Genomic DNA, 13,066 nt, shown 5'->3' with positions numbered 1-13,066 from the left:
CTGACATGGTTGAAAGGTCGTATGATAAACCACCCTCTCCCAATTTGGATAGTATCCAATGGGGCCGGTGTGCTCCTGACGACTCCATTGTGCAAGCGGGATTAACCACTTGCACAACAGGGATTTGGCACTTCATAAAGCAAGCCCCCAAACAAGTGGAAACATTTGCTTCTGGATCAGGACAGGTCAGAAGAGCTCCACTGGCCTGCTCTGTCCCAGAAACGAGTGTTTCTGTTTGTTCCTGGTTCCTATCCAAAGCACTAAAACCCCACTGCACAAGTGGTGGGTCCCGCTTGTACTTGGACAGTGTTAGATACTGCCCCTAGTGCCCTCTAGATATTGCAGATTACAACTCCCCTCAGCCCCAGCCAGCATGGCCAACATTAAAGAATGCTGGGAGTTGTAGTCCAGAACATCTGGAGGGCACCAAGCTGGGATAAACATTAGAAAAGCAGAGTTAAGGTGCAGGACATGTTAACGTGCAGCCCTACCAGGTGAGGCCTTTTTTTAAAAAGTTGACTAAGTGGATCTTGCAGAGAAAAGTCACCTTAAAGCAGCCTTTCCCAACCTGGCACCCTCCAAATGTGTTGAATGACAAGTTCCATCAGCTCCAGCTGGGATGATGAGGCTTGTAGTCCAACACATCAGAAGGGCACCCAGTTGGGAAAGGCTGCTTTAAGATGATACTCGCTACAGCTCCCTCCCTAGGCTTTTTGCCACTCTGTTAAGACGTTTTTATTCCAGCAGGCATTTAAGCTGCTGGGTGGAGTGGTTTTAATTATTTGATCCCTTGATTTGTAAGTTGTTTTCACCTACTGTAAATAGACTCCCTTCTCTATTGTTTTAATTTTTTACTGTTTGTTGTTTTGACGGGCTTTTTGTATAGCTTTTTAAATTGATATGAGCAGCCTTGAGTATTGTTGAGGCAATAGAAAAGCAGGACATAAATCCTCTTAAATAAAATAATTAACAGTCATAAGAATCAGTGCTAACAGACCATAAGGCTACGTCTGGTATCTTGGTTAGATAGCTATAACGTCTATCATCAAATAAAGATACTGCAGTAGTGTTCGATCAAGAATACAGCCACTTACCTCCTGCATAGTTCATCAGTGCCGAAATGCTGGCCAAGAAATTTGAATTAAGACAAAGCTTCTGAAAAGATGCTCTGTATGCATTTACTTACCAGTGCATCAGAATTTAGTATCTGTCTCATGAAATCCAGAAAAGAAGAGGCAAGTTCCCCGGTGTCCTTAGTAAAGCTGCTTACTACTCGCTTCAGTACAGTTTGCAAAGCACCACAGTGTTTTCTTAGAGAGCTATTTTTATTCCAAAGAGAAATATTTTAACCATAGAACAAAAAATAACACATGAAGAAAATGTGATCAACAGATGTAAAGCAGGTAAAACACAGACCATTTCAAAGACACAAATTCCCATCTTCGAATGGATTTGTATTTAAATATTGCTAAATGTCCAAGAACTGAACTACTGTTACCATTCTAGGGTATAGCAAACCCCTCATGTAGGGTTGCAATATTTAATCAGTTAATCAACTAAAATATGCTCCTGATTAACTGGACAACAGATGTTAAAAAATAAAAAATAATAATCCACGTTTCACCTTCAAAGAGGTTACTCCTTCTCTCTCACACGAGGGAATGCCTCTTCTAAGGTAATACCCTGCCGGAGCCTTTCCCATCATCCAGATGTTTTAGACTTCAACTCCCCTCACCCCTCACCATTACCTAGACTGGCTGAGGCTGATGCAAGCTGTAGAACAAAACATCTGCAGCCTACCAGGTTCAGGAAGGCTAACCTAAAATAAAGGAAGTATGCTTTTTTCTTCAGAATTATGGTTTATTCACATGCAAATTTATGCAGATTTGACAACTCCATAGAACAAAACCCGTATCATCAATTAAATGTATTTAATCAGCCAGGCAGTATGAATTATATCTCCAATAAAGAATGTATGTATCACAAAACAATACCTTGAGATCAAGTTTCAGAAATAAGAACTCACACAATAAGGGTAGTACATTAGTCGTAACTGAAGTCTCATTCATTTCAGTGGATCTACTCTACATATGACTAACACTGGATACTACCCTAAGGGTTTTATTGGACAATTTGTTGTTGTTCAGTCGTTAAGTTGTGTCCGACTCTTCGTGACCCCATGGACCATAGCACGCCAGGCCTTCCTGTCCTCCGCTCTCTCCCGGAGTGTGCTCAAGTTCATATTCATTGCATCGGTGATGTTATCTAGCCATCTCATCCTCTGCTGTCCCCTTCTCCTTTTGCCTTCAATCTTTCCCAGCAGCAGGGTCTTTTCCAGGGAGTTTTCTCTTCGCATTAGGTGGCCAAAATATTTGAGCTTCAGCTTCAGTATCTGTCCTTCCAATGAGCAGTCAGGGTTGATTTCCTTTAGGATTGACTGATTGGACCTCCTTGCAGTCCAGGGGACTTGTAAGAGTCTTTTCCAGCACCACAGTTCGAAAGCATCAATTCTTTGGCGCTCAGCCTTCCTTATAGTCCAGCTCTCACAGCCATACATTACTACTGGAAAACCATAGCTTTGTTTAGACGGACCTTTGTCAGCAAGGTGATGTCTCTGCTTCTTACTACGCTGTCTAGGGTTGCCATAGCTTTCCTCCCAAGGAGCAAGCGTCTTTTAATTTCATGGCTACAGCCACCATCTGCGGTGATCTTGGAGCCCCCCAAAAATAAAATCTGTCACTGCTTCCATTTCTTCCCCTTCTACATGCCAGGAAGTGATGGGACCAGATGCCATGATCTTCGTTTTTTTAATGTTGAGTTTCAAACCAGCTTTTGCACTCTCCACTTTCACCCTCAACAAGAGGATCTTTAGATCCTCTTCGCTTTCTGCCATTAGGGTGGTATCGTCTGCGTATCTGAGGTTGTTGATAATTCTCCCGGCAATCTTAATTCCAACCTGTGATTCATCCAACCCGGCGTTTCTCACAATGTACTCTGCATACAAGTTAAATACGCAGGGCGACAATATGCAGCCTTGTCGTACTCCTTTCCCAATTTTGAACCAATCAGTTGTTCCATGTCCGGTTCTTACTGTTGCTTCTTGACCCTCGTACAGGTTTCTCAGGAGACAGGTAAGGTGGTCTGGTACCCCCATCTCTTTCAGAATTTGTCAGAGTTTGTTGTGATCCGCACAATCAAAGGCTTTAGCGTAGTCAATGAAGCAGAAATAGACGTTTTTCTGGAATTCTCTTGCTTTCTCCATGATCCAGCGAATGTTGGCGATTTGATCTATTTCTTGCCAGGGCCAGGAAAATTGTACATCATCAGCACCAAAAAAATTGTGACGCTTATACCTAAGAATCTGAAACATTTTTCCAGCCCTTGATTGTCACTACAAGCTTTCATCTGTTTTCTAAACCCCACTGAAAACAAATCAGAATTGCAGAAAAAACACACAAGTATATTTAGAAATGGCTTGGCAGAAAAAAGTTGTACCTCTTCAGGTGACAGAATCCATAATCATGCTCTGTAAGGAACATCATTGTCCTGATACAAGTCAGCAAGCAGCTATAGCTACTTTCAGCATTAGCAAGCGTTTCCAGCAGGCAGTCACAGATGGAAGCCACGAGTTCCTTGCTGGGCAACGAATTGGAAAGCTGCTCCAACTCAGAAAGAGGGCTTTCTGAGGAACTGGGCAAGATCAGTGCAATGTCCTGAAAAAAGAAGCCACGACATTATTGAGAGCAGAAAGATACCCAGGCATGCTTCATAGCCATGGCTATGTAGGTGATGGCTGGGATTCAAAGAGCTAGTTTAGAGCTTTCATTAGCCCAGCAGGATTTTATTTTAAAATGCTCTTGTCTTCTTTTAACAGATGACCACCATGGCATAACGCAAACGGTTTTTGAGACTCCCCACAGTAGCAAGGCAAACACTGCAAGGCACGGAGCTGCTGTAGGCCTGGGGTGTACACCAACCACAAGATTCAGTTCAAACTCCAGTTCAGAAAACAGCCTAATTCGGCTTAGATCGGGTCCAAATTCGATTATCAGTTTGGAAACACAAACCTTCATGTCTCCCATTGACGATCACTGGAAATCAACCAACAGCCATCGCTTTTTTTATATTGGATGAAATTCACAGGCAAAGCAGACCTGTTTGAGGGGATTATGCCTCTCAGATGTCAGGCAAATAAGTGAAGACATTTGTGCTACACACCGTTAAATGTTGATTTTTATTTTTTTTAAGAAGGGAAGTGCTGAGAACTTTTTTATTTCTTGTCTGAATTGGATGAAATCCGCAGGGATAGTTCCCCCATCTGAGGAGATCAAGCCTGCCCGGTTTCAGATGAATAAGTGCAGGGCATTTTGTGCAAGAGCAGCCTTTACAGTTTGGAGATTTCAAAAAAAGAATGCACTTATCCTGCTACGGGTTTTGTGGGCAACGGTTATGGAAATGACATATCGCATAGAGCTGGCACTAGTTAAGAAACATGTAAAAATTCAGAAAAATAGGTGCAGTGTATTTTTTGTGGTAGTATTCAAAATCTTTGGGTGGGGGGAGTGATTTGCAATAGACCCTGAATGGAAAAATGTTTTCAGGTTTGCGAGCACATTACCGCGTTCATGAGGGCTCAGAAAATTATATGCACTTGGCAATCTGATGCAGGAGTGGAGTGGGGGGACTTTCCCTCATGAGCAGACCAACTGTAGAAAGGGTGCTGATGTAGGAAGGAGGATTTCTGCTGCAAAGGTGCCTAGAATACATGCCAGGAGCAGGTGGGAGGACTAAGGTGGCAATAACCCATGGCAAGCCTCAGTGTGCCCAATCGTCTGTTGGGAGTAACATGAGTTATCGAGAGAACCACCAACCCACAGTAGCTTATCTTCAGGGTGGCTTAGCGTGATGTGCGAACTTGCCCAATGTTACCTCTGAAAAAGCACAAATAAAAATAGAGGAAAAGTGCTATACAAATGTGATATACCAGTGCCCATGAAACTAATTACATATTTCAGCATACTGGGAACGGGGAAACCTTGCGGCCATAAATTGGATCACTCTATTCAGACCCCTGCAATTCACTCTCTACATTTTTTTATCATATCCAGGGACAATATCACCTGGAGAAGAAGTGGAGTTAGTAGGGAGATTGGCAGCTCTTAGCTCAGGGGAGCTTTTCAAGGGAAAAATCTATCTACAGAAACACAAACAAAAAACAGAATTTAAGCCTTGATGGGTTGGTTGCATTGCTAGGGTACAGCAAACAAGATCCTGAATCTGCTTCAACATTAGGCACAGGCTTTCCTAAGCAACAGAGGCCTCTCTACTCCATTCTGTCATTGTCTACACATGCATAAGAGTACACTTATCTAAATGTGTGTATAAATATGACAATATGCACTCAGCAAAAAACCAAAAACAAATTAAAGGGTTCTCTACATTATCACTTTGAAATACCTGGTCACAGAGGGACTGCAAAATAGAAGCCAAATATTCAGCACACTGTTGATGAATGATGTTGTCCCCTGCAGTTCGCATTAAAGACAAAAGCTCTGGGAAAACTTCGGCATACTTTTCATCGCCTTTAGCAGTTCCATTAATCAGGTGCAAAATAGCCAGTTTACAAGCTTTGTGCGAAACCAGGGCATCAAGTAACGCAAGCAAGCGTGTAGTCTGGCCAGTGTACTGCTTCTCTTTCTCTTCTGGGTTGCTGAAATTACACCAGTGCTCTTATTAGGAAGCATCATAGAATAGTAGGGTTGGAAGGGGCCTAAGAAGACGATCAAGTCCAACCCCCAAAATACAATTTACATACCGCATGAAAGTTTATGACAGAACATCTTTCACTAAAAGATACACACATGTATACAGATCAGTGGCATGATTTTGCCACAAATCAGTTGATTACCATCAAATAATGATCACTGCATAATTAGTTGCAACCAAAGATGGGACAGCTGCTACAGACTTGTGCTAGGGATCGGGAGTCAGCTTGACAAAGTGCTAAAAAGAATGGCCATGATTCAGCCTGCTCCATGTAGAAGATGGGGCAGGCTCTCAGGACCAGTCTATAATGCTTTCTCTTCCATACTACATCCCTGTCAGCCATGCAGCAACACACCACAGCCTTCTGCTTGCTCCTCCCACCGGCACCAACCTCCACCCTCCAGGAAATATCCATGAGCTGGAGTGAGCACCATGCAAAGGGAGAAACAAAAGGCCTAGGGTCAAGGCAGTTGATGCTGACTGATAAGCAAGATAGGAAGGGAGGCACAGTCCATTTCTGAGCCTCAACTTGCAGGAGCCCAAGGCATGACTGTGGCTAATGGGATCAATTTAGCTGGTACTTAAAAAAATCTTTGGACAAAGTAGCATAGTGTACCTTTGTAGATCTTCGACAAGCAGATCCAGAACAGTCCTCATAATAAGGAGAGCAGTTGGTGAGGCCAAGTCACACAACTGCACACAGATGCGCCTTAGCATGTGCTGAATAGGCTGACAGGTGGAGCCAGAGAAGGATCGGACTATTTCTTGCAGCAATTTGGCTTGAACATGAAGATGCATACTCCATAGTTTTCTAGTGTTGAGAGCCACCGATATGTCATGTGGTTCAATAACCTACCAGTGGAAAAACAAAATAAGCCTTTGAAAGCTACAAATCACAAAACATTTGTTTGGCAAAGAGAAAACAACTGTCAATGCCAATTAATGGCCTGCTTCCTGATGATCTCCTGACAATCAGGAGTTTTCTCCTAGCAAATGTGTACACACACACGGAGATTTCCCTGCCCACCCGCAGCTATGAAATCCCCACTCGTACCCATTCTCATACCCAGAGGGAGAAATCCCTACTGACAGAGGATCTTTACTGCCCTTTCCATGTCTGAAGGTGCAGCTTACTAATGGCAACAGTTCCCATGCACTTATTTGGACATCTGGGTGGCATACATGGACAGATAAGCCTAGGTGTCCTCATACTGTACTCCCATGCTCTAATTGTATTATTAAAAACAAATACAAAAAAACACACACAAAAACTCAATAAAACTATTGAAAAGCAGAAATATAATTTGCAATTCTGGAGGAAAAGGAAATCGGAAAAATCTGCCTGCCTTCAGGGAGTCAAAGTGGTCTGGGTTCAACGAAGACTTTAAAATAATGGTTTGGATCATGTTCCAGTTCAGGAAAAATAAAGTTTGGAACCTAAACCTAAAATCATAACAGTTTGATTGCTTAATTCCACATATACCAAAAGCCGGAAGTCAAGCAGAACCTGGGGGCAAAAACAGACCGGCGGAACAACTGGATGTGGTTTCACTCCCAGCCTGCTGTGCTTAGCAATCTGCCTCCAACAACCTTCCACTGAAAACAAAAGAGCTACACAGTCACGCAAGAAGGGACCCTACAGTTCCCACCACAGTTGTCAAGGAAAATATGTAAACTTAACCTATGTTCATACATTCAGCAGTCCTCCCACAGAGCAGCTCCCTCACCACAGGTGAGAGGGGAGTCAGCCTATGAGCCAGGCACTTCACACTGATGAGGCCTAATTCCGTGGAGGCCCTATTGGCATGATTTCTTGATCCATCCCCCACCCCACCACCCCATACACACACAAATAGAGCAGCAGAGCCTGCAAGTGAACCTCTGGTGTGGAGTGCCCAGCTCATACATTACTTCTGTCACATGGCTGCGGTCTCAGGTCTGCCCAGTACAGGCGGATCTTTGAATGCATGAACTGGGGCTAAGCCAAAGAATTGGGTGCTTCACCAAAAATCTATGTGACAGGGTAACAATAAACTTAAGGAAAAATATTGTCCCTATGCAACAACTTCAACCAACAGACACCTTATCCAAAAGGTCATTACAAAATCTGCTGATAGGGTAGTTAAAAGGACAGATAGTTTAGAATGATGAAGTGAATACATATATATTATGCTGTTAAAACAATGGGAAAGTGGTGGGGTGGTTCTAGCCACTAACAAAATGAGTTTCCATGTATGTAGATATTTTATTCATATACAATATGCCAAGGTGAAAGGTATATTGCACAGCTCCTCAGTTGTCAGTTCTTACTGACCCACCGAAAGGTATATTGCACAGCTCCTCAGTTGTCAATTCTTACTGACCCACCCTCTTCATCTCAGTCTTTTTATTTTATTTTTAAAGCCAATTCATAGTTTTTACATACCTGAGTGGTTTGCATGGGCAGTGGAAGAGGGAGCAATTCAGAAAGCAGTATAAGACCAGAGAAAAATCCTTCGGGAATCCTCAGAACAGAAGTGAGAACCTCTTTTAGCATGAGTGACCAAGTATTATTGGCCAGAGTTTCTTCTGAAATTGTTAGCTTTTCATTAACACCCTGGGTAAAAGTCAACAAAATATCAACAATATCATTCTGGATTTTCTGTTCATCACTGTCTAAACGTCCTGAGAGGGGAATAGAACACAAAAGCATGTGTAAAGAAATAAGCGCTGAAGGAACACGCATGTCTTTGAACTCAAAGGATCCTCCCCGTAGCAGCTCAGTTAACATGGTTTTCAGGAGAGTGAGGGTACATCGGGCCATGGATATGGTAGTCACTCTATGAAGGGTAGTTCCCATGTTGACATGGAGCCTCCATGGCTGAATAAGGATGCTGTTTAGCTTTTGTAGAACTCGAATAAAAGTGTCCATTCCTTCAGAAGAGAACAGCTGAATAACTGCAAGATTCCATTTAAGGTCCTTCTGCTGACCTTTAGGATGGGGAGAAAAAAAAATAGAGAAACTTTCTACATATTTCATTTTGCTCTCAGTTTTTAAGAAATATGGATTTGGCACAATAATACCTCTTTATGAGACCGGCTTCTGTCAGTGACCAAGCACGCAGATATTGAGGTTACACAACATTTCTGTGTTACAGTTTTCTTAATGAAGATTTTGAAGTGACCCCAAAATGTACATGCTCAATTACCAAATAAGATGGTTCAAACAAACAATAATACATTTTAGTATCACTGTAGTAAGTGTGATTAAATCCGAGATACTCTAACGCAGGGGTCCCCAATGCGGCACCTGCCGGGACCTCCAATAATGCCCACAAAGCTCTCCAGGGCCTGCCCCTTTCAAAAATGTATTTTATTTTTTAAAGCTGCAAAAACATTAGGGCACCAGGTACTTCTCCCTGTTCCTGAACCTGCTGCTGATGAGCTGTCTGGCAAGCAGGAAGAGAAAGGAAGAGTTGCTTCTGGCCCCACCTAATCTTCCAGCCACACAGACCTTTCCCCTTTGCATTCTCTCACTACTTCCAGCCCCTCGCCTTTCTATTTCTCTCCCCCAACCCCTTTCCTTGCTCTCTCCCCGCTTACTCCTAGGCTCCAACCTTGCTCCTTCTCTCCCCCTCCCAGCCTCTAGCCTCATTATTTCTCTTTCCCCACCTTTTTACCTTGCCATTTCTCCCCCTCCTAGCCTTCAGGCTTGCTCTTTCTCTCATTATTTCCTCCTCCTTCACAGCCCTAGTCTTGCTCTCTCTCCCGCTCTCACCCCTTTATCTTGGTAGTTCTTCCCCCTCCCAGCCCCTAGCCTTGCTTTTTTCTCTCCTTTTCAAGTACCTTCTCTCTCTCTCTCTCTCTCTCTCTCTCTCTCTCTCTCTCTCTCTCACACACACACACACACACACACACACCACCTTCCCAGACAGGGCCTTTGATGGAACGAGGAGGAGGCAGGAGTGCCAGGTGGGGAATGAAGTGGCTGAGCCTATGGTTATGGTAGGGAAAACATTTTCGTTCCTTTTGGGGTGAGGGCATTTCCCCTTCCTTTGGGACTAGAGAAAGGTATATGTGTGAGTGGATAGGATGATCACAGTAATCCTATGTAGGCCTACTCAGAAGTAATTCCCACTGAGTTCCGTGTAAGCATGTGTAGGATTGCAACGTTAAGTAAGTATTTGGCTGTGCATCTGTGGGATCAAGTACGTGGATTGGCTTTGGGGTCCAGACCCTTCCTCTGCTTGTAATTAGTTGCTTGGGTAAATTACTTGTCTTTTGACCAGCCAGGCCCCTACAGCAGCCATTATGTGACTAGCCACAACCTCCATGGGAGCCATTTTGTGAAGTTGCCCTCAGTAGCTGATCAAATTCCCAAATGTGTCCACAGGTCCAAAAAGGTTGGGGACCCCTACTTTAATGAATGAGAAACGAGAGGTGAAAACAAGTATTATACCTTCAACAGGTGGTGGTGGACATGCAATATGGCATAGAACACGAAGTGCAGTAGGAAGGCCGACTCCTTCCTGGGTCATCAAGCTATCAATATTCTTAAAAATAAAAGATACCATTCAGGTTATTAAAGATAAATATTCGACAAAGGTAATAGACAAATCAGCTTTGCCTCTGTACAACAATAGGTAGGCTGAGTTCAGTCTTGCATGCTCTCTCCTTCCAACCCCCCTAACATACCTATAATCCATCAACGTGTTCTAGATTTTAAAACAGTGCACACTCAACATTTAACAGTTAAGGCTTAACGGATCTACATTATGTGATCCCGAGAATGCACTCTTACTTAGAAATGTAAAAATCTCTTTGCTGGATCAGACTAATGTCCATCTAGTCCAATATTATTGCAAGAAATCCCAGAAACACAATTCCTAATTTAACTGATGTTTCAGTAAATAGTGCCTGGGGATGGGACAGGACACAAGCTGGATTAGGACCACAGCTGGAGGGTTGTTTTTTAACCCTTTGCCAGTGCTTTGGTCTCAATCTGGATCGAGGATCCCAATGCAAAGCTGGGGGGGCAGGGCGGAAATGGATCAGAACCCCATGGTCACAACCAAATCTCTCCTCCCTCTCCACAGCTATTTACTTTTTCAAAAATTAATACAATGAGAAATTGCATGAATAACATCACATCTAGTTTGGCTCTTAAAAAGGCACTATTTGAAATAAGTGTAACCAGCCAACATACAGTTTAAAATAAGGGTACTCTATTTTTTAAAGTCTGTTTTAATACTGCAGGATATACTTAATGTACAACATACCATTCAAAAACTTCAAATACAGAATTTATATATAATAAAACGTTTATGAATAAAGAGTACCTACCAATCTTTCTATTAATCTTATTTGTTAAAACTATGCAAACAGACGTTCTCCTATAAACTTAGGAAAGTATTACATGCACATTGCAAAAGGTAAAACTGGGGAAAAAACCTCTAAGCAGATATTTTAAGACAATGCAGGTGTTGAATGTTTGAGTTTTTCTACTAACCTGCTTAATGTATTCAATGAGATTTGGGATACAATTAATTTCAAACCGAAGGGTTTTCAAAGGCTCCAGCCATTTGCCAAGTTCTAAAAACAAACAAGGCAACTTGATTAATGTTACATTACATAAAATTCTATATTCAGAAATTGTGACAAGCATCAGAGTGACACGGCTTTCTTTGGGTACAAATCAGTTTAGTCTTTATAACTGCTTTAAACTGCCTTTAATTCGAACAATGGAGACCCAATGCATACATATGCGCCAAATTGTAATTGTTTGGTTAAAATTATTCTTTAATATCATGCTACAGTTCAGGTGATCTCTTCCTCAATGTAAGAATCAGAGCACCACAAACACTGTTGAAGATCTATTTCTTTCTATTTATTTTAAGTATCTCTCTCTAATAAAGACAGTTGTGCTCATATATAATCAAGGTAGACACACCTTTCTCTCCTAAATAGTATTCTATTCAATACTGAATAAAATTAATTAAGGTCTGACTTAATCCCTAAGCATATTTACTTGGGAATAAAGCCCATTTATTTAAATTCAGTTTATTCCCAAATACACAGGATTGTTGTTTTAGTTACATAAGAGTCTTAAGAATTTTGGGGGAGGGGGAGGAATTTAAGACTGGACTCATTTAATGCCATTTAAAAAACAAATATATGAACCATCACTCTCTACTTGTTCAAAAAGATCATTTGGTCTAGCACAACTGAAACATTCAATCTCGTAAATATTCAGTATTAAATCAAATGGTAGCTACAAAAGCTTTCTACGGACATGTTCTGAAAGGATAGTTTTCTCCTTGGCCCAAAGTAACTTGGTTATATTCGCCTTGGCTTACATGCAGTAAACTCTACAGCCTATCTGGTCTGCTAAAAACAAAAGCAGACTGAAGATTCAGTGAAAGTATGGCTGAAAGAAAACCAAAACAGAGGTTTAAGAAAGCAAAATAAGCACAGAATTCTGAAACAGAACAACTGAATTCATGGTAAAATCAAGACTCTAAAAAGACCCCTTCTAATTAAAATGTTCTTCACTGTCCATCTAAAAACAGGTACTGAAGGGGCCAGGTTTACCTCTTGGGAAGCCATTCCAGGTCCTTGGAACCCTGCCCAATAAAGCTTATTCCTAGGTACCCATCTGCTTTATCTGAGATGGAGGCAGGACATGACGGAGAGCCTTAAAATGGAGCAAAGGTCCCAAGAAGGCTCATATGGGGAAGGAAGCAGTTCCAGAGATATTCTGGTCTAGGCTACTACAGGGGCAATCCTATGGCTGCTAGTCAGTGGCTAGATGGCCATAGGATAGGTTGGTTCCCAGGAACCAACCTCGGAGCGTGTGCTCTGAGGTCGGTTCCTGGAGAACCAACCCCCACCCCCTCCCACACCGCCTTGTAAGCAGCACAGATTGGCTCCACACTCTGCGCTTGTAAGAGAAGCATGGAGCAGCAAAAACGGGGCGTTCCCAGGGGTGGGGAAGGGAGGTTGGAAATGCTGGGACAACACATCCAAAATTGGCCGTCTAGCCACGAAAGCACGTCAGGGGAAGCGAGGAGATCCGCTCCTCACCACTCCTCCCACCCTGCACTGGATAGGTGGTCGCCCCCAGGGTCAGAGGCGACCATCGATCCACATAGGATTGCTCCCTAAGGACTTTAAAGGTATATCGTAAGACAGTCAACATGATTTGAAAGGGTCTGAGTCATAATTTTGAAGCAAGCTTGAGTAATTTCAACTGCTTTATGTTAGAAAAACACTGTGGGTTGTATCCACGACTGTTCATTCATCAGCGTAACAGGAACTGCTG

The 13,066-nt window shown here is 42.5% G+C and overlaps 1 protein-coding gene across 2 annotated transcripts in view; it reads right to left on the bottom strand.

Annotated features, from left to right (window-relative positions):
• Positions 1 to 13,066, bottom strand: part of VIRMA (vir like m6A methyltransferase associated) — a 46,256-nt gene that overhangs the window by 10,384 nt on the left and 22,806 nt on the right. For both annotated transcript variants that reach the window (XM_084849112.1, XM_084849113.1), the window contains 7 exons: positions 11,255 to 11,337; positions 10,205 to 10,298; positions 8,192 to 8,736; positions 6,383 to 6,618; positions 5,458 to 5,710; positions 3,496 to 3,713; positions 1,187 to 1,319 (listed from right to left, as the gene is read on the bottom strand). In XM_084849112.1, the coding sequence (XP_084705238.1) occupies positions 1,187 to 1,319; positions 3,496 to 3,713; positions 5,458 to 5,710; positions 6,383 to 6,618; positions 8,192 to 8,736; positions 10,205 to 10,298; positions 11,255 to 11,337 (1,562 nt within the window). The remainder of the gene's footprint in view (positions 1 to 1,186; positions 1,320 to 3,495; positions 3,714 to 5,457; positions 5,711 to 6,382; positions 6,619 to 8,191; positions 8,737 to 10,204; positions 10,299 to 11,254; positions 11,338 to 13,066) is intronic.

This window comes from Heloderma suspectum, chromosome 4, assembly GCF_057233095.1.
Source record: "Heloderma suspectum isolate Gila_16-S chromosome 4, 16-S_ref, whole genome shotgun sequence".
NCBI lineage: Eukaryota > Metazoa > Chordata > Lepidosauria > Squamata > Helodermatidae > Heloderma > Heloderma suspectum.
Note: the sequence above shows the minus strand (reverse complement) of the source record. Positions and strands in the feature narration are given on the sequence as shown.